We start from the raw sequence: 27,391 nt of genomic DNA, 5'->3' as shown, positions 1-27,391 counted from the left end.
GTACAGTGTTACTGTGGTTTTATTTTTGTACTGTTTTATTGACATTACCATCAGAGAAATTTTGCCATATCGCTTTAGGTGTAATTTGCAGTATTTTTGTTGTAAACCTCTTATAGTAGTATTTTTGTAGTAATATTTCTTTAGTAGTTTTTTATATCATAGTATTATGTATTGGTATTTTTATTATTGTCATGATTACCGGCGTGATGCACCTGTGCCTGCTCCTTTGGCGCCAACTACCTCGGACTCTGATTTGCTCTCTCTCCCTATTTAAACCCTCTCCCATCTGTCCCCTTTTTTCAGTCCGTCTGCCAACCTCAGTTTACACTAGGCAAGCCTTTTTTGAACCTGACTCCCACCTGTTTTTGCCCCTGTCTGTTTCCCAGCTTCGACCTGTTTTTTGATCCTGACCACGTCTACCCTCCTCTACTACCTTTCGACCACGTTTTTTTGCTCTCCTGTCTCGGCTACTGACCCGTTTTTTTTCGTTCCCGACACCGCCATCGCGTACTACTTCTGCGTTCAGAGCGACCTGCTTCCCGCATCCAGCAATCACCAGATCATGGGCGCAACCCTTTCTCTTTCTTCCAATAAAACCTGTGAGAAACGCAACGCAAGTGGGTCCTGTCTCCGTTCTGGTCTTGACAAGTATTTCAGTGGAAGTATAATTGATGTAGTTCCAAAGCAGTATTTTAGTAGTATTTTTGTAGTATTTTTGTAGTATTTTTGTAGCATTTCCGTAGTCTTGTAATATTATTGTAGTAGTATTTTTGTAGTAATTCTAGACTATCTTTTTATTTTCAGAATGAAAGCAAAACAAGCGATGAGGTGCCCGCTTTTAAACACTATATGTGATATTTAGTTTTGTAGTTATTGTGTAGTATTTTTGTTGAATTTCTTTAGTATTTGGAGTGGACACACAAAGTGACAACGGGGACTAAAACTGAACCAATCTCAGGGCCTCCCTAGTGGTTGCAGCCCCTGAGCTCGCTCATGCCTCGGACCGGCTCCGGTCTGAAAAGTGCTCTCCAAATCCAATTTGATTTGACTCCAGGCAGGCCTTGCAACAGCGCCCCCTCTGGCAAGTGGCGCGCTTTGCAATCGCGTCCCCGTGCAGACCTATTTTTCAGTTGGGTTGAAGGAGTTAGGGACGAAGAGGGCTGTCCATGGTCCTGAAAGTGGGGTTCCACATTTCAAGAAACCTTCTTTGGAAACGACGCAGCGTCAGGAGTTTTTTTTCCATCTGAGGATCAAAAATAGGAATCCGATGAAAGCATTATGACACAGCTGTGTTGTGAATTTTCCTACGGGGATGAAGAAAGTATCTATCTAGACATCTATCTATTTATGTCTTGGTCTTGCAGGAAGGAGGTAGTTCTTTTGACTTTTGAAGCATGTGAGATGAAGCCTCCCCTCGAGCGAGTCGTTAAAGACAAACTTGTGCAAACAAAAGTAGTATTTGTAGAGACAGGAGCAGGAAAGACAAAGAGCGTTTGTTATTTCCATGTAACCTTTGCTAAAGTTGAGTCTGAGCTGCTTTTAAGTAGGATGTGGAAGTCCGTGACGGCGACCGACCGGAAAATCGGCTCGTTTTATCCAAATAGCGGCCGGAACGCGCTCTGAGTTTTTATCTCGCACTATCGGGGGGGAGGTGTGGATTCGTTATCGGGAACGCGTACGGGTCAAAGTGCGCGGGACGGCATTTCGCGGCCTCGGAAAAGACGACCGGAGCGATCGTCGGGTAAGAGTTTTGTTTGCGTTCTTCGGATTCAGCAGCCGGGTCTTTTTCTGCCTTCGCCCGTGAGATTATTAAGCGGGAAGTCAGCTGCCGTTTGCCTTTTGTTCAAAAGAGAGAGCGCTTTCTTAAAGCTGAAGCGCTCACGTGCCTTAAGCCTCTTTGCGCTTTAACGTATAGGAATTTCCATATCCGTCACAGGAACGGTTACCCGTCGTTCCAGTTCTGTAGATAGCGAATGATTAAGGGAGGCTCGATGATGTCAAATTTGACCACCCATAAATGGTGTCGTCCAAACAAGTGCTATAAAGCACGAGGAAGAATACAGACTAAAGAGACCAGAACAGAGACAGGACCCACTTGCGCATGTTTATCTCCGTTTTATTGGAAGAAAGGAAAGGGTTGCACCCCACGCTCCAGTGATCGCTGGACGTGGGAAACAAGTCGCTCTGAAGGCAGAAGTGGCACTTCCGTGGCAGGCGATGGCGGTGTCGGGAATGGAAAAAACGTGTCAGTCGCCAAGACAGGAGAGCAAAAAACGTGGTCGGGGTCGTAAACAAGTCGAAGGCCAGGAAACAGACGGGAGCAAAAAGAGGTGGGAGTCAGGGTCGAAAAAAGCTTGCCAAGAGTACACAATCTGAGTATGAGAGCGACTTGCTTCCCGCTTGTGGTAAAGGCTACGCAATTGGGTCCTGTTTCCGTTCTGGTCCTGACAATAAAGTGAAAATGTATTTACAACCCATAATGGAAAAGTACGGAATCAAGACAAATATGCTAGCCCAAATGTGTGACTAGATATATGATTTGATTACATACCATAGGTTTGTTTTCCGACGTATTCGAGTCCAGTTTGATATATGGCATAGTAATGGGAAGAAATTCAAACGATATCCTATTTGAACATGACAATCGGGATTGACTTGAACACAGCTCGTCGGCATGGCGACGGCAAAATCCCCCCATCAGGACTTGATAGAGGCTTTAAGTGTTCTGCAATGGGTGTTGACCTTTCTTTTTATGGGTATGTTGCCTTTATCTGCACAATAATGCCTTCGCTGGAGTATGTCCAGTCCGGATTGCTTAAAAATGTCAATTGCATCCTTCCGCCTTTAGGGGTCACTAGTACCATCTTAATGGTTTGCCTCATGTTTTCGTCGCTGTGGCTGATTCCGACGTGCTACTTCGTTTGGCTTGTCCTAGACTGGGAGACGCCTGAGAAAGGTAAATGTTTCCCTGCTGCTTTTCGGGTATTTCTATAGAACGCCATATTGTGATAACAGAAACCGGTTAAGATTTGACACAAGCACTAAAATAACAACTTTATTTGTCATTATAAAGTATACACTGTAGTCCTTTGTTCACCATGGCCTCAGTGCATTGCAGCTCGAAAAATATACCACGATCCATTGTCCGCAATCGTATATAACTGCGAGCGAGGGCTGCCTAAAGGCACTTTGGTCGAGAGGCAAGCGATTGTGGCCCGCCTACATTTTCGGCCGTGATCCATTATCCCTGTTCGACTATTGCTGTGAGAAAGGCTCAGCAGAAGGGACGCTAGTCAGGAGCCGTGCCATTCTGGCTAGCCTAAAATTAAATACACAGTTGTGGTCGCGATCCATTGTCCTCGGTCGACTGATGCTGAGAGCAGGAGCTGGCAGAGCTCGTGTTTTGGGGTTCGCGCGATTGAAGCCTGCCATTCTAGCCCACCTAAAAAGAACTGTACTTTTTTTGTGCATTACCCACATTTGACCCTTGCTGAGAGCAAATCTGTGTCATGTCTTTTGGCTTTTTTTCTATTCCTACTCCCTAAAATGAACAGCATCCATGTGTCTGCAATCCATTATCCCCGGTCGACTATTGCAATGAACCGTCAGAAGACACTTTAGTCAGGAGGCATGCCGTTCTGGCCTACCTAAAATTGAATGCACAGTATTGGCCGTGATCCATTATCCCTATTCAACTATTGCTGGGAGTGGAGTATAAGAAAGTATAGTCCGATCACAAGTGTAAGGTCTTTTTTTCCGTTCTTTCCACGCTTGCCGTCGTGTTCCATAGCCCCCGGTTGACTATTGCTTTTCTGCTTTTCACATATTGCCCTGTTAACCGCGATAAGTGAGGGATTACGGTATCATATTATATTTTGACTATTTTTTTATCCCGGGCCTTAGTCAAAAGGCTGATAAGCCATATATCTTTAAATAAGTTAGACATAAAATACCCACGAGGGCATGCTAAAACCTAAAAAAATCTCCTAATTGAGACAGTAAAACAGGGAAACTATTCAAATAATTCACAAAGAACTATGAGATGAAGAACTCGCTTACACGCAGAGTCAATTGTGCACAACAAAAGAGTCAAAACAGAAAGTATGAGACATATTGAGTCACAACTTCCTTAAGATCAAACGATAGGTGGATGCCTTAACAACTTGGGTGAGAGGGGCACCATTTTTTGTGGTGTGTCTTGGGCAAGTACATTCTGGTGGCACCCATCCCCCTTATCCAGGCCTACAAACGTTGACACACCTGGTCTCAAACCAAGGACCTTTCGCGTGTGATGTACCAACCACTGCACTACGGAAACAACTGTCAGATGATCGAGTTGTCTCTTAAAGGCACAGTATATTTAGTAGCAGGAGGAAAAAGTTGGAATATGTTCGTATATTATAGAAGTTGACAGGTATGGCACTAAAGCGTTTCTTTCAGGCGGAAGGAGAAATCCGTCTGTGAGGAGGTGGAAAGTTTGGGAACACTACAAAAACTATTTCCCCATCAAGGTAGGACTTCCTTTTGCACTTCGAAGGCACGGGCCATCCGCTCACTCTGCCCGATACCGACGTTAAGCTGGTGAAGACGGCCGAGCTGAACCCCCGAAAAAACTACATCCTGGGGTGTCACCCGCACGGGATCATGAGCATCGGCGCTTTCAGCAGCTTCAGCATCGAGCATTGCGGCTTTTCCCAGGCTTTTCCCGGGACGGTCGTCACCCTGGCCGTATTGGCCGGACTCTTCCGGATCCCGCTCCTTCGGGATTACCTCATGGCTGCAGGTACAGTGGAGACACCATCCTAATTTCCACGCTCTCTATTATATTTATAACCCAAAAAACTGCAAAATATTCTCTAGCGGAGCCAACTGACTCCAGAAGTTCCCCGATAACTTTTGAATGAGCCAATGTTGACTTAAATGACTACTTTCGCAACATGTACACACCCCCCCGGAGCATCGTACAAGCAATCCTATTCAAACGGAGAGAGCATAGAAGTACCGAGACCGAACCGTCCCAGATGTCGGCAAAGTACAGCCCGTGGGCCACATGCGGACCACTGAACAAAAATGGCCAAAATATCATGAAATAAATAGAATAGTAAATAAAGCACTAGTAAGAAAGAAATGTCTCAGCTTTGTCCCTTTTGTTAATTTGCGTGTCTACAACGACAGTACTACTACATACGTAGCACAAAAATTGTACAAAATGACTAGAAAAAGAAATATAATGTGTTTTTAGGAACATTATTTCAAAATACTACTACGGTGATACAATAATAAGAAAGTACTACTACATAAATATTACAACGACTTCACCCAACATTCTAGTGTGTGGAATGGCTAAGTGACCCTGACTGATGATCAACTTTTGTCCAAACAGGTCTGACTCCGGTCAGTAAGGCCAGCATCAGCCACTTACTGTCCAAGAACGGCAAAGGAAACGCCGTGGGCATCGTGATAGGGGGGGCAGCCGAGTCCCTGGCCTCCGTTCCCGGAGTCCAAACGGTTCTGGTGAAGCAGAGGAAAGGCTTCGTCCGACTGGCGCTGGAGCACGGGTAAGGGCGAAAAGGCGTGACGGATGCATCCGTTTCACTCATTCGCAGCCGGTCGTAGGTCGCAGTAGACCCTCAAGTTGTCTGAGGTGGGCATCGCAAAGGAAATTGCTGTGGAACCGCAGATAGATACCTATAACGCGTAGATAATGTGTGGCAAAAAGATGAAAACCACAAAATAGTATCGAGTAAGTGCTACTCTCAGTGGTACCTCTACTTAGGAATTGAATTTGCCCCAGCAGTGATGTTTTAGAATGAAACCGTTGTCAATAGAAACACGTTTTTCCATTGAAATAAATGGAAACGGGATTCATCCGTTCCATGCTCATCAAATGCAATCGAACCCCCATTAAATCACAGGGTTCCCTGCAGGTTAAGGAAAGTTAAATACAAAATATTAAATGTACACTTCCGTTTGGTCCAAAAGTGTCTCTGTCTGAAATTGCTCTCTGTAGTGTGCATAAAGCGTGGGTCGGCTCGGAGTGGCTCGACTGAAATCACATCACCGTTTTGATAGTTTCGTTATTCTGGTCAAAACATGATAAATGTTTCTCAATCTTTTTGGTACAAACACATATAAATGTTATTCATGTGTTCATATTATTATGACTTTGAAAATCGAATGTAGGACATTTGAATGACAATGAAGGCCTAATTCTTTAGAATAATGAGTTCATATATGGAGAATAATGGAAGTCTGAATCAACTGCCACGTAGGCACACTAATATTGAGTCAATGATCATAAATATACCACATAGTATAAATAAAACAAGAAAGAAGGACAAGGAAAGCCAAAGGATGAAATTCCAGTACAATAAAAATATTGATTAGGAAAGAAAAGTTACAAATTGAATAGCGACAGAAGGTGTGTCGCGATCGTAGTCTGTGTCATGTGTTTATGAAGGAATATCGATTAGAACAAAAGTAGTCCTTCTCATGAGTTTTTAAGATATATGCAAACGTCACCGGAGGGGACCGAATCTAGCAGGTTTTGCCCAACAACCCCCCGCCCCCCCCCCCCCCCACTTGATCAAGCGGTCCCTGTTTGAGCTACAGACTGCTGACTTCTAGGCTAAGATTCTGTCATCTCAATATTTCACCACCGTGAGGAATTAGGGAGGGGGAGTTCAATTCCATGCGGGGGGTTGCAAGGGCCTCGCCTAGCTCATGTTTGGAACCTTGGACTTTAGATACTGGAAAACTGATCGCATAACGAGGAAGATTTTAGGAGACCTCACTATTCGTAGGACGGGTCGATCGTAAAAGGAAGTACTACCGTGTATGTAATATGAGTGCAGAGGATTATATCACATGATCAATAAATCTACATTTTTAGGACAAATGAAAAGAGATTTAGTTTTAGTCGACTTTAACCGGTCAAGTGGAGTAGCGGGTGGATGCAGATTTTAAAACTTCCACTTGCAATGACACCCTTTAGAAAATTTCCCTGCTTCCTTACGGACTGATCGACGGTTGAAAATAAAAGCAGCTAACGCTAATTTCTAGTGTTGTGCTCATCTCAGCTAACGAACTTTAGTTGACAATACTAAAACTAACAATTAGATGCGAAACTCCAATATGTGCTCAGTTTAGGCTGACTAGAGCCGCCCAAAAAACAAAATACTGTAATACTTAGAATGAGGATATCCTTGCTGTGCATTCAGATTCAATTTTCCAACAAATTCTTTTTTTAACACGAGATGGCGCTGTGAGTTGCTAATGCTAATATAGCTAGTGACAGGACAGGGGTGTCAGCTGCTAAAGCAAAGCGAGTTGCTGATGTGCTACTTGCAGCTAGCGACCCCTAAAGCAATAACAATACGGATACGAACGCCAACAGCCAATCACCAAAGCTAAATACGTTCTCACTCCTGAAGATGATTCATTTTCAATCTTCTCATTTTCTTTCATTGAGAAGATTGTTGCTAAAAGCTACCTTTGTAATGCTAACTGCTATCATTCAGGCACCATCAGTAGTTTCTATTTTAGCGAAACCTGGCTGAAACGTGAAGGACTGGACGAGATGCGCGCCGGCAGGCTGTTCTTGCCCAAGATACACCACAGTAAACGGTGTCCCTATGACCCGGTGGCAACCAAGGTTAAATTGACTTTCAATTAAAAATTAAATGAGTATTTGTTTTAAAATAGAACAGGATTTAAGTACAATAACAAACATCTCATCTCATTAGCTGCACCGCTTTTCCTCAGTAAGGTCGCGGGGACTGCAAACATCTATTAACCAAAAACAACACTTTCTTAAAGGACAAGTACTCGAGCTACATAAAATGTACGATACGTCTCAAAATCATCTCAGGTGCCGTTGAAAACCCTCGACTTTGGGGAATACAGTACAAAATCGCTGACTCGCAAAATCTTTACCGAACACACAAGATTTTTAACTGAACAAAGAGTGAGAAAGGCATTGTGGGAGGTAGTTCAGCCAAGAGCATTATTATTGAGATCTTCACGCCGTGACACCAACTAATAGCCAACCAGCATTGTATATGAAATCGACCGACATCGGACAGGCATCACAGAGGCGCAACTCGTCATTCGCAAGAACGTTCTCGGAATCTACAGTCAATAGAGGTTGACCTCGCTCACCGTTCCCATCTGCGCAGAGCGGACCTGGTGCCCGTTTACTCCTTCGGCGAGACCGAGCTCTTCCGGCAGGTCACCTTCCCGGAGGGCTCGACGGGACGGAGGTGTCAGGACCTGTTCAAGAAGATCATGGGTTTCGCGCCGTGTCTGTTTGTGGGCGAGCGCTGGCTGCTGATGCCTTCCAAAACGCCCATCACCAGCGTGGGTACGTATCTTCATGGAACATGATCCTATTCTTCTGGAGTTCTCCTAAGCTTTGTTTTCTTCATCAGTGGGACATCCCATCTCCGTCCCCCAGCGCATCGCCCCCACCGAAGAGGAAGTCGACCGCTATCATAAACTGTATATGGACGCCCTGGTTGATTTATTCGATAAGCACAAGGTCAGCTGCGGCCTATCGGAGGGTCACAAGCTTCGTTTGATTTAAAGTCTTTCGAATGATGGATTTTTCTCAAGTACAAGTACCGGAGCGATAAAATATTGGCTTTCAGGATATTAGGTTTAAAAAAGAAGGGTACGCGCTGTCATTCGCCACTCCCAGAGTTCTAACTGGCAATCCGATGCGTATGCGTGAATCCAAGCATGCTCTTCGTGTCCCCAGTTAAAGTTAAAAGGCAAATGAATATTTTGATTGTTTCCTCATTATTTGATTTTTGCCTCTTGTTTTATGTTACTTTGCTTTTCCTTCTTTTTATTTCCTAAATGTATAGGGTGGTAAGAATTAAGATTTTAAAAAGACCTATCATTGTAATCAAAAGAAGCAGGAATATATATTTTGAAAGGAAATAAAAGAAATAAGAAATAAAAAACGTTAAATCTGCGGGAATTGAACAGGACTTCACCTTATTTTACTTTTATTTCTAAAATTATTTTTCTACAATGGCTTTTATTCTTGAATTGATTTTCAATTTGTATTTTCTTGAATATTTTATTTTACCAGTTATTTTTTACGTGTTAATCTGTTCAGAGCCATCTAAAACCTATTCCAGTCTAGCTTTTGGCCACAGGTGGCAGTCACAAGTAAAAGGTGCCAAGATAGTCAACGGCCTGAATGATCTTTTATTTAAAAAAAAATTGGGTTCTTTTTCCCTTTTTCGTTAACGTATTTGGCCATTTTAAAAAAAAAATGTAATTTCGTTTTTCATTTTGTTTTTTTCCCTTCATCATCTATGCATAAGAGAATACAATTTGTACCATTCCTCCGGCAAGAGGATCTCCCTTTTGTTTATGTAAACTAGTGGTAGTGGAAAAATAGTGAGACTACTTGATACATTGTGTTCTAAAGACATGAAGACCCGCATAACGGAATTCTTGAATGTGACTAGATTGCTGCTATCGGTGTGAGTGTGTGGGAGCTCTTCATTGACTTGAAAAGTGCTATAGAAATGCAGACCATCATCTACCATTGTGCAGCAATCTCATTTGAACATGCTGCATGTTCTGGTGCTCTTTTACGATTTCTTTAAAGGATAGCCTTCTGCGGGGCTTGGAAAAGGATGAGCACATTTACATGTAAAAGGCGTCTCTCCTTCCAAACGGTTCAGGTTAAAGCTATCCTGAAAACAAATAAAACTCATGAGTAAAGGTACCACTGTACCAGGGTTTGTGACGCGTTTCACTGCATTTTCATCGCTGACGTTCGTCCTTTACTCGCTAGAGGGCACCCTTCAGACCACTACAAGCGAGGTGAACAGGTTCACACATATCGACAAGTCGTGCAAAAAAAACCCTCCAAGATTGAATACAGAATCGTATTAAACAGATTTGACTAAAATCGAATGCAGGGGTGTCAGTCATTTTCACCAAGCGAAGCAATGTCATGCCCGTCCTCAAAGAGCCTCATGGAACTCAATGTAAACAAATGGTATGCAAAATACGTGTAACTAACCCACGTAAAGAAACTCTGAATTGAATAAAGACATAAAGAAATGGCACTCCACATATATATATATATATTTATTTATTTATTCATTCTCTGCACCGCTTATCCTCAGTAGGGTCTCGGGGGTGCCGGAGCCCATCCCGGCGGTCTTCGGACAATGGGCAGGGGGCACCCGGGACAATTAAGACCAGCCAACTCACCTGACGTGAATGTTTTTGGAATGTGGGAGGAAACCCACGCTAGCACGGGGCGAACATGCAAACTCCACACAGGAAGGTTCGATCTCATGACCTCAGAACTATGCCGCCACACGCGTTAACCACTGCGCCGCTGTCATTTTAGTATCTCATGACTGTATTTGGATGTCCAATTACTATTTGAATGTGTTTTAGTGATCGGGAAGATGTGTTCTAAAAGGTATTTAGGGTTATCTAGGAGTTGGTTTTCAGTCATTCTATATCGGGAAAATTTGCTTCACTTACAAATAATTCTAGATAAGCGCACGATCCTGGAAACAATTATGTCATTTGTAGAGTTATCACTATATATCAGGATGACAAAAATCCTCTTGTACATTTTTAGGATTATTCATGGTTCAATTCCACTTATTAGCATCAATACCAAAATACTGATATTAGTGGCACTGAGCAGTCACTTGGTGCAAATAGTAGTCGACGTAGGGCATTGTGGGACATGTAGTTTTTGGTCAAAGCATTCTTTTGACCCGTTTCTTTTTAAAGATACGGACATTTCAACCTCTCGCAGGGCACATCTGGCCCGCGGGCCATCTATTTGACACACACCATCTCATGATGACTTATTCGCTTTTGATCTTTGTGGCGCCGAGCTTGTGGTCAGGGACACGGAGATTAGGAGATGAGAGCTTTATTGATAAGTACATGAAAGGATCATTCTATATCTGCACAATGGTTACGAGATGAAAAGCTAACAAAACGACGACCGGCGAAGGACTCACGGGGACAAATGTTCTAAAAGAAGTCCATATCGTCCGGCGCGTCCAAGTCCCGATATTCGATGATGTTTCGTGGATCGCCCCGGGACATTCTGAAATCAACACAAAAGGGCCGGTCGCCTCCATATTAGTAGACCTCTTTTGTACACCCTTTTCATTGCCAAGTTGAATCACTTTCGGGGACAATTGTTCAATTTTTCCAGTACCTTCAAAGGAAGAAGTCCAAAATGTTTTTTTGGTGTTGCGTTTGATGTCTAAAATAAAGTCGTTATCTTGCTGCTAGTGGCTACTTGGTGCCATGTTTAGCTGTTCCCATCTGGTCAAGTCATGTTTATTTGTTTGGCCCTTAATCACAAAGAGTCTCAAAGGGCTGCTCAGACCTTAGATTATTGCAAACCACAGACTATTATGACACCATCTCCTCATCTAAAACCTACATGAGGGCAAATAATACACAGATTTTGTCAACATAAAAGTTATTCATATGCTATAGAGTAGAAGTGTGTTTTAAGCTTAGATTGAAACATTTCCACGCAAAAAGTTGAGTGACATCCATTCTTTTATCTCAGTGAGACAGGCCTCCAAATTTCCAGTTTAATGTGGCAGATTCCTCCATCGGAAGATAAGAGTTGAGTGTCATCTGCGTTGCAATGGAAACCGATATCATACTTGCGAATAATATATATCACCTCGTGGAAGCATGTAAATGCTGAAAACGGGGCCAAGTACTGAATCCCACAGGTAACACTGAAGTGCTCATTTCACCATATTTAACACAGTGCGTCCTATCAGAGCGGTAGGATCTGAACCATAAGAGGACGGTTCCTGAGAAACCGATTTATTTTTCCAACCGTTCTAGTAAGATATCATGGTCCACAGTGTCAAAGGCAGCACTAAGGTCCAGCAGCAGCAAGAGTGATGAAGCGCCGGAGTCCATTGCCAGTAGAAGATCATTGGTTACCTTAATCAGGGCTGTCTCAGTAGAGTGGTTAGCCCTGAATCCTGACTGCATTGATTCAAAAAGATTGTTCTCGCATATAAAATCATCCAGCTGCTGTGCCGCAACTTTTTCAAGTACTTTAGAAAGAAACGCTAGGTTTGACACAGGTCTGTCATTACATAAGCTTTCTTGTGTGTCAATGGGCTGCTATAAACTGACATTAATTTTGCCTCAATGCAACACGTCACCCTTGTTAACAAACACGGAAAGGGCTCTATAGGTGTTGGCTAATAATTTGGTTTGATACGGAAGACAAATGAAAGAAAGTACCGTCTGTATTACAGGCAAAAAATGAGCCAAATTTGGACTCATTTTAATGATAAGGAATGCTCCTAAGCAGAGTGCATTCAAATCATGGAGAATGCTGATCTTTTGCCTTTTGTGTGACATTATTTTACATGTTTTTGAAAATATCTGTGTATAGATTGGTTCAAATAAATATGACTAGTTTGATAAACCTGTCCTCTTGGATGGGCCAAGAGGGTGCATTAATGCTTCACATGACAACTCGATAATGAGGACTAGAGCCACCATCTGAATCATTTTTACGCACACTTTTAAAATGTTTCTTCATTCCAAAGCGTGGTCTATCGAGTCGGACTGCACAATGGTCGTCATACCTCATATTGCGTTGCTTTCCAGGATATCCACCTTGTCCCCGGAAATTGTCGTAGTTTCCGCGTCCGCCTCCAAAAGGGTTTGGAGGGAAAGGGGGTGTGCCTGCGATTAAAGTTGGAATTAGTTGTCACAATTCACAACTACGGAAAGCGACAACTGTAAAATACTAATAATACTAAAAAATACAAGCGAGCTACGACGTTTTTCCCCCCCCCCAGCGACACGGCTGGTTGCAGGGTGTCGGTTAATGGTGGCACAATGTGTTACTTTTGAGTATTGGACATTAGCCCATTATTATTTTTAAAATCGTAAGAAACGGAAATGAATCTAAAACGAGTTTCTTCCTTAAATATGCATACTCATAGGAGGAGTTTACAATAGTCACATGATTGAAGAGCATACCTCCGTAACCCATAAGTGGGGGTCGGGGCTGCACAAAGCCCATTGGAACCTGGGGACTTTGAGAGGAAAAGGGTACTGGAGAAAGCAGTCCTGTAGTCGAGACCAGAGACAAAAAAAAAAAAGATCTTTCACCGAGTCCACTTTTATGAGCAAAATCCTACTCGGAAGTGATCCGTCATCGGCTTTCAGCCCACCTTGGCCCGGAGCTGGAAGAGGAGGCAGTTTCAATTCTGGCAGAGATGGCCGCTTAGCATCCATCAGGAAATTGTTGAAAAACACAACCTCCTTTTTCACCTCTTCAATTTTGTCTGCGTGTTTGTTCAGGATGTGTTTTCTCACAAACTCCGGACCCTGAGACAAAAGTGAACGGGATTGCCGGATCAATTGGAGGGAAAATAAAGACTAAGACAAACGGTCTTTAAAATGCATTATGCAATATATCTATGTACATATTAGTGTAAACAGTATTTGCTCACATTAGATTTGTTTCAGATTTTGTGAATCTCTTTAAATGAATGTCTTGGCACCAGTATGATATTAAAAGCTTAAAGACGGTGTGCATCGTTTTAAATGTCCTTAAATAGTTGAAAGTTAAATATCTTATCTGTAATAAGTAAGTGTTCACAAAGCCCAACTGAGTTCAAAGATCTCTTATGTCTTATTTTCCACCGCACCTATATGCTTGTATCTTACTTCTAGCAAAGCTGTTCAGGGCATATCCCATGAGGTAGGAAGAACAAGTGTGAGGCACTGGAAAGTGATGTCATGCTCAACCCCACCTTTATTTGTTTGTATTTGTTAGTGCAGCATGAAGATGGTAAAAGAAGTGACCTTCAAGTACAGTCCAAAAGCCAACGCAACTCGCAAAAAGAAAAATGAAGAGTTTATTCAAGTGCTTATAAGAAACGCAAGTAATTCCACGCACCACGAATGAGTTGACAGAGGTTGCGATGATGAAAAGAGCCAGGAGATGGCAACAGCGAGTAAAAAAAGTTCCGAATTCTGCTCAGCTCCTTTATTATCACGTTTTTCTTCTCATTTGTGGCTCAGGAGAATATTTTTGGGGTTAATAAATTTGCTGTTATTTTTATATTTTCCCCATGTTTTCTACCTTTTTTTACAAGTTACCATACTTACATCTTGTTTTTATTTCTAGAAAAATAATACTTAAAATGAGCTAAATCGATCTGCCAGTGGAAGAAAGAACTTTATTTTCACTTTTTACTTCTGTTAACATCAGCAAAAGTATGTGTAAGGTTTTACTTTATGTTTTTTTCCCAGTGCTAGCTTAAAACAACTTTGTCAAGTAAGTTATTAAATATATGTCCCTCTTCTATCTCATTTGCAGATAATCAGTGCTTAAAAAAGTAAAAAGAACATCATAATCTGATGCCACCTACTGATATGAATGAAGGTTACTCTACTCATCACTGGAAAAAACATAAATGGCATGCTTTTTTGCAAAGAAAAAGTTGGGCGGGCAATATTCTGCAGCACACAAGACAAAGCCTCACGGCACACTGGTTGAAAAACCCTGGTTTAAGGTGCCCAAAATGAGACCTTTACATTTAATCTTAAAAGAGTCGGGTATTTTAAAATTACAAGCAGTACATTTCCAACTGAATCATTTAAGAAGGCTTTGTTTAACACAATGGTTCCCAAAGTTTTGCAGGCCGGCGCCCCCTTGGCTCCCTGGTGAAACAAAATAGGTCCAAACAAGTGATGTACCGCCCTTCGGTGCAAGCTTCGTTTCCTTTCCTTCACGTTTGTTGACTCTGTTTGCAGAGTCTGCCATGACACTCAATGAGCTCACACGGTGGGCGTGGCATAGTGTGGTGCTTGCAATCTTGTAATCACGTTTAATGGCTTGTGCTATTATTAAAACTTGCCTCTGATTGGTCGGCGCTTTTACAACTCGAACAGTAACAATTGTGGTTGGCCAAAACTCCATCACTCACTACAAAACCTCGAAAAAAAACGCAGTTCTTTGCGGTTTCACAACTACGTCACATCGCGATGTCGATTCGATTTCGGCTCATCGGGCAGCCCTAACGTGTTGTGTACAAATCGTCAGACAAACTTTTAAACTTCTGACTTTGACTCCGCACTGCCGCCTTCCTACCGCCCCCTTCTTCCTCACTGCCCCCCTAGATCTTTCCACCGTCCCCAGGGGGAGAGTACCGCCCACTTTGAGAACCACCGGTTTAACGCAATGAATCTTATTACATTGACTATAGTATTTAGTACATTCATTAGGAAATAAATGAACATTTTAGCATTTAATAAAGATTATGAAGTTGGCTGATGAATGTGGTTTGTTACAGAGCGGGTTAACATTTCTTTGTATGTGTTACTTCATGCGGAAAGATTACTGATGTAGCTACAGTCTCACTTAGGAGTATTACAAGAAAAAAAACATTACCTTAAACTTCTTGCCGCTAAGAGGGCAAAGCCACTTGTCCTTCCCGAGCTCCTGAGTGTTGGCGGTAATAAACTTCTCCATCTCCTCAGTCGGGTCTTTGCGGCCCATCTTGACGGCCTCATCCTCAGAGAGGCTTTCTTTTGTGCTGTACAAAGCGCTCAGCTTCTCCTCCAACACCTTTTGCCACTGTTGCACTAGTTGAGACATAACACATAGTTTCAAGGATCATTCAGGAAAAATAAAATGTTAGGGATACACGATTTTTCCTACCGATGCCTGATCAAATTTTGCTTCAGGAGATCAACTCGATTAAATATTTATTACTGCAAACTAAATTTAGAAAAAAAAAAAATTGTTTATAGACGTGCCTTTAGTTTTCAATTAAGCTAACGTTATAAAGCAGGGTGCCATACGTTTAAATCAAAGATCCTTTCAGTTTCGAAAATATTTAAATCGTAGTGTTTAAGGGCACCTATTTCTAAGTGGAAAATAGTTCTTAGACATAGTTAAAAACAGCATAACAAATCAAGGAACAATCCACTTTTTCATTACAAAAATGAACACTGGTACAAATATGGTTGCATACGATGTTTCACCACATTGATATCAATGACAACAAAGATAATTGTATTCTCCTTATTTCTATTCTATAAGTCTCTCATAACAGAGCGAATGAGGGGAGGAATGATTTGCTCGAGGAGTACACAATGCTAGAACACAAAAGTAACATATAGTGCCAGCTGATTGAATATTATAACGTGTCTTCAAAGGAGCAATTTTCAGTTCGTTTCATTTCTATCCGGCCCATAACTATGACGTCATTCTTGTCCGTTAACAGTTCCGATTTATTCCGTGCATCTCTATAAAACGGTAAACATAGCCAACAACAATACAAACAAAAAGGGCCAAGAGTGAGTCCATTTAGTCACTTGAATGCAAACTCTTGCGTTAAAACCACTGTTGCCATCCCAGAATACACACGCTTTTCTACTTGTTGTACTGACCTTCTCCATGCGATATGCGATTGGGAGGGACAGGTCCACGGACGTGGATCATGCCACATCGGTTGGGCATTTCGTCCTCACTCGGGTAATCGCACGCGTTGTAGTAGTCAATGGAGTGCACGATCCGCAGATAGAGGACCAAGCGGTCAAGAACCTGGGCAACGGAAACACGGTAAAAAAAATAATAATAATAGAGGATGGGAAACAGTCCGAGCAAACCTTGGCGAGCTTCTCATCCTTTTCAACCGTCATCTCTGTGGCGTGGCCTTCCTTGACATTGTCTTCTTGATCCATCCCACCAGAAGAGCCCAGCAGCTCCTCCTCTTCAGCGCTCACTTCCTCGATCAGGTAATCAGTGATGTTCTTCATGATGGGATTTTGAAGTTTCTGGTTTGACAAAACACCATTTCAAACGACTGTATTTTCAAGAGTTGAAGGCACACCCGAAACCCCCACCATCAGTCTATACATTTTATTGCTGACCACAATTACTAACAGTGGTAACAAGCGCAAACCGGATATCAATGGTAAAGAGCGGCAGTAGCTCAGGAGGTAGAGCGATCGTTTTAGGATTAAGGGATCCCGGTTCGCATCCCGGCTTGTCCGTGTTACATGCCGAAGTGTCCTTGGGTAAGACACTGAACCCCAGATACCCCCAATAAGCAGGTTAGCGCCTTACATGGCTGCACAGATCACGGCCGCTAATGGAAAATGTGAAGCACAATGTAAAGCGCTTTGGGAAGTCATTGACTTGAAAAGCGCTATAGAAATGCAGATCATTTCATTTCATTTCATTTCAAAGAGCACCAACCATCAAGCCACTAGGGACATGGATGCATTGAGAATAAAATTCGGAACGCGGTGGGAAGAGCGCTCATCTGGTCACGGTACCAGATGTGTTAGAGAGAATGTTTTCACTTTTTCTCAGCTCAAACAAAGCATTTTAAGTTACAAATGTTTCGAATATATGTGGCCACATATTTATTTATATCATTCAGGCCAACAAAGAAGATCAGATCTAGTGGACCTCTGAAAACACCACTGAATAACTCACTTCTGCGTTTTGGCCTTGGTCTGAAGAGGGTTTGCACCAAAGCTCTCCTTTCTCATCCAGAAAGTGGATGAGTTTGGCGGCCATTTTCACATCATTGCGCAGAACGTGCTTGTGCTGAGTGATGCCGTTCACGTTGCGAACCCTCCGCACCAGGTCCCTGTTCACGTTGGGTGCTAGCTCACAGTCGCGGAGCTGTAAAATAGTCAAGTTGAGAGGGTTTCGTATCAAAAATACGAATCCCATAGAAACGCACCGATTGGCGTCAGGCTTAGAAATACGGAATGCTATCGATTCACTTACGCGAATGTTCTGAAGATTCCAGCACACGTCCTTGATGTTGACGCTGCGGTCGAATGTCACCCAGCATCGTCTGTAAAATCTGCAGAGGAATTTTGCATTTGAATTGTGTTTGTTGTCATTTAGAACAACGTAGTGAGCATTGTTTACAAAAAGATTAGGCAGGGCACTCGAGGATAAACAGGCGATAAAGGCTTAAAAAAGAAAAAGTATTGAGAAGGTAGTGCTTGTAGACTGGCCAAGATTGTAAGTGCAGCAGATTTTGTCATGCAATTGGTTAAGCAATTCGCATTGTTTTGTTAGCTACACGCTGCGTGTGAAAAACAGCTACTGTATTATATAAAGCAAACATCCAGTTCAATTGCTTAAAAAAATTAAAATACCAACTTGAGCCACACGACATCCAAATTATTTTTTGTGACTTTAGGCTTAAATTAATGAAATAAAACCCGTTAACTTACGTTTACATGTTCTATATGTGCATACAATTATGCTTGATAATCCAAAATTTTAAATTAGCTTAATAATCTTATGTATAACTGGGTGTTAATGTATTCGAGTCATTCCAAATAAATCGTAGATATAAAACATTTAACCGACTATCTAATGTGTTGACAACTGTTTTTTACTGAAAATTGGCAAAATTAAGCTTGAAACAGTTCAAACCTAGAAATATAAGTGTCTTAAATATTGAAATGAAATGATCTGCATTTCTATAGCGCTTTTCAAGTCAATGACTTCCCAAAGCGCTTTACAATGTGCTCCACATTTCCCAATAGCGGCCTTGCAGCCATGTAAGGCGCTAACCTGCTTACTGGGGGTAATAGGGGTTCAGTGTCTTACCCAAGGACACTTCGACATGTAACACGGACGAGCCGGGATTCGAACTGGGATCCCTTGATCCCAAGACGAGCGCTCTACCTCCTGAGCTACTGCCGCCCCATATTAATTTTCTAATGAAAGACTGATTATTCATCCATCCATCCATTATCTGCACCGCTTATCCTCAGCAGGGTCGTGGGGGGACTGGAGCCCATTCCAGCTATCTTCGGGCAGTGGACACCCTCAACTGGTCTCATGGCACACAGGGACAGACAATTCACTCGCTCATTCACAGCTTGGGATCATTTGGACCGGCCAATTAGCCTAGCATGCATGTTTTCTTTTAATGTGGGAGGAAACCCACGCAAGCACGGGAGAACTCCACACAGGAGGTTCGATCTCATGACCTCAGAACAGTGCCGCACACGCACTAACCACTGCGCCGCCGTGCTGCCCCAGACTGGTTATATTCATGTTAAATGATTTTGAAAAATGCCACAAACTAACTGCTTTTACTTTTGGAGAAAATATTGTATTTTTGTTTAACATGTTACGGAGCAAACTAGTATAGAACTCAAATGATTTTGCACATTTTCTGACCTGCGTTCCGGGTGCGGGTCACCCAAGCAAACGCGGAGGAAGCCGGGGTAGCGTCGACACAGCTACGAGTGAAATAAATCAAAAGTGTGTGTTACCATGAAAATACAATTCATAAAGAGTGCTAAATGAACTCACAGCTACAATCTCTGCCTTGGAAATGGAGGGCGCGATGCTCCTCATGAAAAGTGAGCAAGTCTTGTGGAGAGGCCGCGGTCTAGGAGTATCATCTTTAACCTTTTTCTCCACTTTCTCCTCCCCGTCTTCAGCATTCTGCTTGGGTTGCTCCTCTAAACCGAGAAATTAGCGAGGCCACATTTACTTATGCGAGGTAGTGCCTTAAGCTTCTCATTATATACAGGAGGATTTCTCACCACCACCTTCCTCCTCCTTGTCCTCCGCTTCATCTTTCTTTGCAGACTTTTCAGAGCAAACGGAGTTGGAATCCGATTCCGACTCGGAGTCGCTTTCGGAAGCGCTGGCTTCATCGTCGCTGTCTCCGCTGCGCTTCCTTTTTCTGCTCGGCTGTTGAAATAAGTGGGAGAGTGAAAACAAAGTGGGAGTCATGTGGGACGTTAGGGTCCCATACTATAAAGTGAGTGACTGGGACAAAAACCTTTTTGGGTTGAGGTATTTCTTCTTTGATTGTTTCTTTAGCTGCCTCCGCTTTGACCTCATCGTCCCCAGCCGCCGTCTTTTCAGTCGAGGCAGAATCGCTTTCATCCTTTGAGAAAGTTTTACAGTCAACGTTAGACATAACCATATTGCTATTATTCTATTGTTCCTCCTCTTAATCAGCATTTATTTAGCAGAGAAGACTATTTAGATGTAGTTCTGCAACGATTAGTGGACCTTGTCGACAGAAATCGAAAATGGAAATAGTCGACAAGGAAGTTCAGACACGATGGCCAAATTCAAGCACTTTTAAAGCATTTTTCAATTTTTCGGGTACATTCGAAGGAATAAATCCAGCGACGATCAAAAGGTTGTTTTTTGTTGTTGACTTTGATGACTGATAATAAACTCACACTCTTGCTGCTGGCACAGACTTCCTATCTACGATCTTTTGTGTAAATGGGCTGCTATAAACTGACATGAATTATGCCTCAAGAATGCACAAGCACCTCGACTGCGTCGCACTTGTTTACAAACACAGAAAGGGCTCTATGGGTGTCGGGTAATAATAGAGTCCAATAAGGAAACCAAAGACAGAAAGTAGCAGACCGTACGCATGAAAGCAAAAATAGCCTAATTTGGACTCATTTTAAAGATATTAATTGCAAATTCAATTCAATCTTTAAAACTTAGAGACTGCTGTTCTTTTGCTTTTTGTTTCACTTATCTTGAATTATATTGTTTGCATATTTGTTAGAGAATATGTGTCTAAATTGGGTCAAAATCTAATTGTACATAGTTAATTTTATTTGCAATTTATCATTTATTTGTAGCATTGAAAAGTGAATGTTCATTTTTATTTTATTGTTTTGGATTTTCATGGACTTTACATCCATTCAGTGTGTAAAAAGCTAAAGTTGTTTTCTATTTTACAATTTTTTAGTAGATCTGTTAATATTTAATATTTTATTATCATTGATAATACATCATTAAAAAAAAAATCTCAGGAGTCGTTCGGAAGCCGAAAGAGCCGTCTGTTCTCAGTGAACCAAGCCAAAAGAGTAGAATCGTCTTTTTGGTGCGACCAGCAGGGGGCGGAGATGCCTCACATGACAATGCCGAAATGAGAAGCCAACAGGGCAGGCGTGCCAGTGTCATTTTTGCGCACCCAAAAAAAAAAAATCATTCATTGCGTGGTCTATAGTAACACTGCCCAAAAAAAAAACAAGACAATGGCAACAATTTCAGGCATCTTCAAGCAATTCGCCCAAAATTTAAGCCGTTACCTGACCTTGAAAACACGTTAAAATTCCATTTTTTTTCCAAGGATTTCAAGCACCCGCACAAACTCTGGCAAAGTGAAATGACTGCTTCAAACATCAAGTACGCGTACCAAAACTTCTAAATTTATGGGCATTTTGGCCGGTATAAAATGAATAAAAAGACTACTTGGAACGTTTTCAAAGCAGACCTTGCGCATCATTGCAGTACCTTGATGATGCATGATCATTTAAAGGTAAATTTACAGTGGACAGTTGAACGAAACGGAGTCTGACTCACCTTGGTAAGATTCAGGTATCAATCAATATATTTTGCTCAAAAAAAAAAAAAAAAAGAGCTTCAGTATTGGGTTTTATTTAAAACTGCTGAAAATCGTGAAGTCATTTTGTTAGACTTTACAGTTGACCGCTGAATGTACTTACAACACGCACATATTTGATTTATTTACTGTTCCACTGCTGCTAATGAGCCAGTTATTGGTTTACTGGATAAAGAAATGTTAACTTGATTTTATTTCATAATTAGTTCCCTGTCCCTAAAAAGGACAGACGATTATCTATGAATTTATGTCTCTGCTGACCGCGTACCGTGCCTAATTCAGTACTTCAACTTTCTGTCACGTCCCCACCGGAGGAAGAAATCCTCTCGCGCCATTGTTGCGCCTATGATTATTGTGTTAATTATCATTTGCCCCAAACTTTAAGAAAACATTAAAATAATTATCTGATTATTCGACAAATTGTGACTCGTCGTCTATCAGAATAGTTGTTAGCTGCAGCCCTATTCAGAAGCCACAATTTAAATATCATTTTAAAACAAATAAATATTAGTAAGCTATTACTTCTACCAAGAGCTAACATACCTTCTCATTTTTGTCTTTTGCCATGGAAGGTTTACAGTCACCATCCACGTTCTTGTGATGGTCGACCTTTGGAAGTTCGGCGGCACCCGATACAACTTTCTCCCGTTCTTCCTCTTCCTCAGAAGGCAATTCCAGGATACGAAGATCGTGATCAGTCCCGCCTTCCATTTTAATCACAGCTGCAAGCCGGTATGAGAGACGGTTGTGCAAGTGCCAACAAAGAATCATCTTTGTGAAGAACGTAGATATATTTGACAGAATCTCACCTGCATCCAGGACCTTGATGATCGCCGGCGTCTGTTCAATGTCCAACGAGATGTTATCAAACCAGCCGTTTTCCATCAAAAACAAGAAGACGTTCAAGCGGTTGTCGAGGGATCTCGACGCCTCCGACTTGAGCCGACTGGCTTCCTCCGGGTGGTACTTGGACCTGAACCTGCGTCCAGAATTGAGGGTCCACAAAACAGCAAGGGAGGGACGGCGAGGGACGGGATGCAGAAGTTAGAATGACCGATCAGTTGAATTACAAATCAGTTGGTTACAATTGCAACGAGTTATTTTTGGAAATTACATCAGTGGATTAAAAAATATACATGAATTAGAACAATATATGTTTGATATCTTACATATGCAGACTGTGTTCATAAGAGTTTAATGTTAGTCATTAGACAAGTTGATTGACTCACCACAAGAGAAGAAAATTACAGCATGAAATAAAACAATCACATTCATTTTTTTTGAAATGTTCATTGAATGAATGAACTACAGTTACCTTGTGTTCTGCCACTTTATTAACAAAATAAATACAGAGGTCTCCTCTGTAAGAACGGGCTCCGCTTCACCACATTGGTGTTTCTGTGTACACGGTTCGCGTTTAGGGATTCGATTCGGTTCCAATACAAAAACAAACCGGTGGAGGAAAAAGACGAAAACAAGAAAAACTCAGAACGCTGGCGACTAGTCGACCTATCTATCTAATTGCCCTGTTACTTTGTGTCTAAAAGCAACTGCATTGTGCGCAGTGCGTGCCCTCGCTGTCTTAAGTCGGATTCTTGCGGGGTCCCACTTTTTCTTGAGAAAGACACGGCGTGGTAGTTGGGATGGAGGGAGAAAAAAATGGTTATGTCGCTACAAAGCATTTGCATGAAGCCTGTGAAACAAGTACACAGTAATGAGCATCAACATGACAATTGCCAGGAAACCAAACATTGAAAATAAACCCAAGCCTTGTGATGAAAGATTGCTCGGAACTTCCAATTTTGAATGTTATATTATCAGCAAGGAAGGAAAAGTTCAAACAGTTGGCACTTTTGGTTGAGACCTTTTTCCAAACATGATTGATTTTCAATGATTAAATTGTTGGCCTGTTCTTTCAGCCTGGGTTCAAAGGCACTTTAAGATAATACTGAAAAAGACTTGAATGTGAAGTCCATCAGAAATTCAAAATGCATCGGCAACCCAATGAATGAATAATTAACTTTAGCATAAAGGCCCAGCTGAGGACTGAGCCCCAATGTTATTTTCTAATTAAATAATTACTATGAACAGCACTGACCAATTCAAGTTAAATCTACACCAAGACAAACCACTAAAACACTTAAAACAAGAGAATTCAGACCATACCACTCTTCATCTTTATGAGCCAAAAAGAAATCTTGCATCTGTTGGCGGCGATAATCAAGCTTGTAGTCGTTGTAGCGCTTAACCGCTTCGGTCTCATCAACAGAATCATCCAACGATATCAGAAACTCCTTGAAGCTCTTCATGATTGGAGGAGGTGGACCAAAATCCAGCTCATGGATATTCCCGAGCCTGGCGGAAGACAAGAACAAATTCAATTATTATATTTCACGTTATTAGTTTCATGATATACGATTTAGTTTTTTTTTTTTAACTTATACTGATATAGCAAATACCAGGTAATCCTCCTAACCCTAGCCCTTCCATAAGTTAGCCAACATTTAGGTGGCATACAGACATTTTATAATTCACTTTGCTCATAGCATAGGATGCATTCCATTTAAGCATCTTTTATGTGGAAAGTTTCTCACCGAGCCTGAATGGGTATGCCATGATGAGGCTGCATGAGGTGCATGTCCGGGTGTCCCCACTGTTGCGGTGGCCCGTAACCAGGTCCCCCTCCTCCATAGCCGATGTCGTAGCCGCCACGGTACGGATCACCGCCGTGGTCATCCCTGTCAGGTTAGAATAATTCATCAATAGTGTCAAATAAAGTCATATGCGAATGACTTGAGAAGAACAGGGCTGACGTGAACTCACCAGTCTCTCCTCATGCGTTTTTGCGGGGGATTCATGTCATGTCTGGGAGGTGTAAATCTTTCCCTGCGACCTCGGTCATAATCCCGGTACTCTCCACGGCTTCTGCGTTCCCTGCCCCTGTCCCATTCTCTGAAAATTAGAAAGGAACAAAAGCAATAACTGTGATTAATGGAAGAATCGAAAATGAAATGAAATCATGGATGCTTCTTACAAATTGTATACTCCGATTCAACACTCATCTGCATCTTATAAGCCAGGGGTCGGCAAGCTATGATACGCGTGCCAGCAGTTGCACGCGAGGGTTTCACCAGTGGCACGCGACTGCACAGCAAAATAATAATGATTATATTTTAAAAATGCGCATTTTTAGACATTTTCAGTTGCACGCCGTGTTATTTAGAGGGTTTACGTTAGCGCCCCTCCTACTCTGCTTCGTGTGTCAGTGTGTGTTTGCGCAGCGCCTCGCAGAGGAGAGATTCGTGTTTTTACACAGCCAACGAAACAAACGCGTGCGATAAATGAACGAATTATGAGGGCTCCTCGAGCGGAAACATCCCGTTCTTTCCCCCAAAAAATGACCGTGCTGTTTTGTGCATTATGCCTCGAGAGCGTTGTCCCTCGCACATCAAGTGTTAACAGTCATTAGGGACGAAACATGAACATAAATTCAAGGATGAGTCCAACAAGGCGGAGACATTAAAACACACTGTTGTCCAGGTACGGCAAACAAACATACACTGAAGACCTTTGTCACTGCTACAAACACCACCACTGAAGCAAGCAATCACATTGCTTACTGCATAGCAAAGCACGGAAAACCATTTACTGATGGCGAATATTTTAAAGAAGCGTGTATGTGTGTGTGTGTGAGCGCATGCCTCTGCTTTGCTGCTGTTATTTCTAGTTTTGATATTTTCTGCAACAAGATATCATTGATGAATGGTGTGTTGGCTAACCATAGCACTTGTTTTTTGATTGTAGTTCATTGTTAATAACGAATGGTTGATTCTGGTTAATTCTTGTGGCAAAAAGTTGAAGTCATGGATGGCTTTCCACTCGTTATTCACATTCGTTTTTTTTAGTTGATTGATGAACAAGAATAGTGGAAAATAAATTGGTCAGTTATACGATTGAAATGTTTATCCGTGTTGTATATTTGGGCTGGAGTAAAATGACAGCCCTGTTGGATATTAAAAAAAGTTGTGCGAGTCATTAATCTTGGTGTGGCAAGGACATTTGAAAGTGGCACTCCACACCGGAGGCCAGAGAGATCTAACGACACCAAAAAGATTGCTGTCCCCTGGTATAAGCCAACAAGTTGAACCTACCTGTCATTCCACTCATCTCTGTGTCGCTCCTCTCTCTCCCTGGACCGATCATAATCACTCCTTTCCCGTCTGAATTTATCCCGTCTCCGGCGATCGTATTCGTCGTCACTGTCTCCCATCTCCAAAAGCAGAATCAGATGAACATGAGTGCGTTACAAGATTATACGAAGTGTTATCGATTCAACACAGACAATAAACACGTGAACGAATCAGAAGACACAACTACATTAGCACACTCATGCTAAGCTAACACACGCAGCCCCTTGCCATTGGGTCTACCGTGATTGAGGTGCGAATTTTCGCCAATATTTGAGATAGTGTAAAAGAACATCATGGAAAATATTTTGAAACGTACTTAAGTCTGATTTAGACCAAAACAACGAAAGACCATTTGAAACGCTTGGTAGGAGCTAGCAAATGTAAAAGAAGCTAATACCCAGCGTGCGCTCTCTCTCTGAAGCTACAAACGTTCGATTTAGTGGGGAAAAGTCGCGTTAGATGTGAAAGTGTTGGCGAAAATGAATAATTTATGTGAATCAAATATAATGAACACTTAATATGCTTGGGCGAACTCACTATTTTTAAGTTATCCGAGTCGATGTTCGCTTGCCCGTTAGTTTTTCTTTGACAAAAAAAAACTCGCCAATAAACATAGATGATGGTAATTATCGCCACCTAGCGCCTGGAGTCTAAAGCGGCAGCACTTATTAGACACTCCATCCGTTTTGGTAATACTGTACTCTATTATAAAAAGGATCATTTGAAAATAGATGTAGTGAATTCGAAGGTAGGAATTAAATTCAATGATAAACAAGAATACTATTTTGGGGGAAAATATTTCATTTTCCAAGCGTTTTTAGTGCCGGAGCGCCGTAATTTTTGACATCATTTTTTGCGAAAAAAATCATGTGCATGCTCTACGCTCATAGCTGCGAAACGTTCACCAACTAGATAATTACATAAACACCCAAGCTAAAAGATTGAACATTTGTCAAAGCAAAAATGTTGTAAATAAATCACAATTCCAGCTGGCAGTTTGAAAGAATCATTGTTTAATGAATGATTGGACATGTAAAAATATTCTTCCTATAATACATTGATCAATATTAGTGAACTTTAAAATTGCAACAACCACAATGGAAATTGTATACTCCCCCCCCCCCACACACAATTTTATCTTCCATTATTCCTTTTTTGTGTGTATTGAACTCCTCCATCTTTTGCTTCATTACATTTTCAGCATAATGACATGTTCAAAATTTTGAAGTCGGACAAGAACGTTTTAAAGACAGAAAAAGCAGTTTGGAGACTCATTTGTTAACATGTATTAAAGAGTAAACAGATAGAATATGGCTGAAGTAGAACTTACAAACATATAAATGTCATTCTTAGCATTAAAGACATTTAAAGGATGACAAATCTAGTTTAATATGCGAGTGAATCAAACTAAAACATCCGAATCAGCTCTAGAAATGCCGGTCTAATAGTGATCCCAAGAGCAAAGAAGAAATCCAAGTGTTTTGGGTCCGTTGGTGCTGTGGAATGCTCTTCCCCGAGATTTGATCTGCAAACTCAGTGGAAATGTTTCAATCGAAGCTTAAAACACACTTCTATTCCATAGCATATGAATAACCTATATTTTATGTTGACACTATTTGTGTATTATTTGCCCTCATGTAGGTTTTAGATCAGGGGATGGTGTCATAATAATCTGTGGTTTGCACTGTTTGTACATGATTCAAATTGAATCTTTTCTTCCGGCGCCGTCACGAATGGCAGCCACTCCAGCAGCTCCCG

General features: G+C 41.7%; 2 protein-coding genes across 7 annotated transcripts; one reads left to right on the top strand and one right to left on the bottom strand.

Moving 5' to 3' along the window:
* Nucleotides 1-1,268: 1,268 nt before the first annotated feature.
* mogat3b (monoacylglycerol O-acyltransferase 3b) lies at nucleotides 1,269-10,723 on the top strand. 4 transcript variants are annotated; one of them, XM_088320787.1, is made up of 8 exons: nucleotides 1,269-1,371; nucleotides 2,666-2,756; nucleotides 2,849-2,956; nucleotides 4,429-4,511; nucleotides 4,579-4,783; nucleotides 5,384-5,558; nucleotides 8,178-8,362; nucleotides 8,430-10,723. In XM_088320787.1, the coding sequence occupies exons 1-8, from the start codon at nucleotides 1,279-1,281 to the stop codon at nucleotides 8,582-8,584; spliced, it is 1,095 nt and encodes a 364-aa protein (XP_088176913.1). In that variant the 5' UTR covers nucleotides 1,269-1,278; the 3' UTR covers nucleotides 8,585-10,723. The 4 variants fall into 4 exon arrangements, with proteins under 4 accessions (XP_088176913.1, XP_088176914.1, XP_088176915.1 ...); XM_088320788.1 differs by having other exon boundaries at nucleotides 1,272-1,371; nucleotides 4,441-4,511; XM_088320789.1 differs by having other exon boundaries at nucleotides 1,307-1,321.
* A 185-nt stretch (nucleotides 10,724-10,908) lies between these two features.
* srrt (serrate RNA effector molecule homolog (Arabidopsis)) lies at nucleotides 10,909-26,250 on the bottom strand. 3 transcript variants are annotated; one of them, XM_088320783.1, is made up of 20 exons: nucleotides 26,171-26,250; nucleotides 25,595-25,713; nucleotides 24,267-24,395; nucleotides 24,038-24,181; nucleotides 23,610-23,798; nucleotides 22,253-22,422; nucleotides 21,987-22,165; nucleotides 19,845-19,952; nucleotides 19,603-19,753; nucleotides 19,367-19,518; nucleotides 19,232-19,293; nucleotides 17,813-17,891; nucleotides 17,513-17,704; nucleotides 16,678-16,845; nucleotides 16,459-16,612; nucleotides 15,455-15,648; nucleotides 13,227-13,383; nucleotides 13,033-13,122; nucleotides 12,633-12,732; nucleotides 10,909-11,104 (listed from the first exon to the last, which is right to left on the bottom strand). In XM_088320783.1, exons 2-20 carry the CDS (start codon nucleotides 25,711-25,713, stop codon nucleotides 11,029-11,031), a joined length of 2,613 nt encoding a protein of 870 aa, XP_088176909.1. In that variant the 5' UTR covers nucleotides 26,171-26,250; the 3' UTR covers nucleotides 10,909-11,028. The 3 variants fall into 3 exon arrangements, with proteins under 3 accessions (XP_088176909.1, XP_088176911.1, XP_088176910.1); XM_088320785.1 differs by having other exon boundaries at nucleotides 19,609-19,753; XM_088320784.1 differs by lacking the exon at nucleotides 26,171-26,250 and adding an exon at nucleotides 26,031-26,149.
* Nucleotides 26,251-27,391: the final 1,141 nt, after the last annotated feature.

This window comes from Urocampus carinirostris, chromosome 17, assembly GCF_059441175.1.
Source record: "Urocampus carinirostris isolate Australia breed hairy pipefish chromosome 17, RoL_Ucar_1.0, whole genome shotgun sequence".
NCBI lineage: Eukaryota > Metazoa > Chordata > Actinopteri > Syngnathiformes > Syngnathidae > Urocampus > Urocampus carinirostris.
Note: the sequence above shows the minus strand (reverse complement) of the source record. Positions and strands in the feature narration are given on the sequence as shown.

Coding starts and splice junctions, on each gene's coding strand:
- mogat3b (XM_088320787.1), top strand. CDS start 1,279: ATGACACAGCTGTGTTGTGAATTTTCCTACGGGGATGAAGAAAGTATC. Junction 1,372..2,665: donor CTTGGTCTTGCAGGAAGGAG/GTAGTTCTTTTG, acceptor ACTTGAACACAG/CTCGTCGGCATGGCGACGGC. Junction 2,757..2,848: donor GTTGACCTTTCTTTTTATGG/GTATGTTGCCTT, acceptor TTCCGCCTTTAG/GGGTCACTAGTACCATCTTA.
- srrt (XM_088320783.1), bottom strand. CDS start 25,713: ATGGGAGACAGTGACGACGAATACGATCGCCGGAGACGGGATAAATTC. Junction 22,423..23,609: donor GCTCATAAAGATGAAGAGTG/GTATGGTCTGAA, acceptor TTCTGGACGCAG/GTTCAGGTCCAAGTACCACC. Junction 19,953..21,986: donor CAAAAGACAAAAATGAGAAG/GTATGTTAGCTC, acceptor ACTTTCTCAAAG/GATGAAAGCGATTCTGCCTC.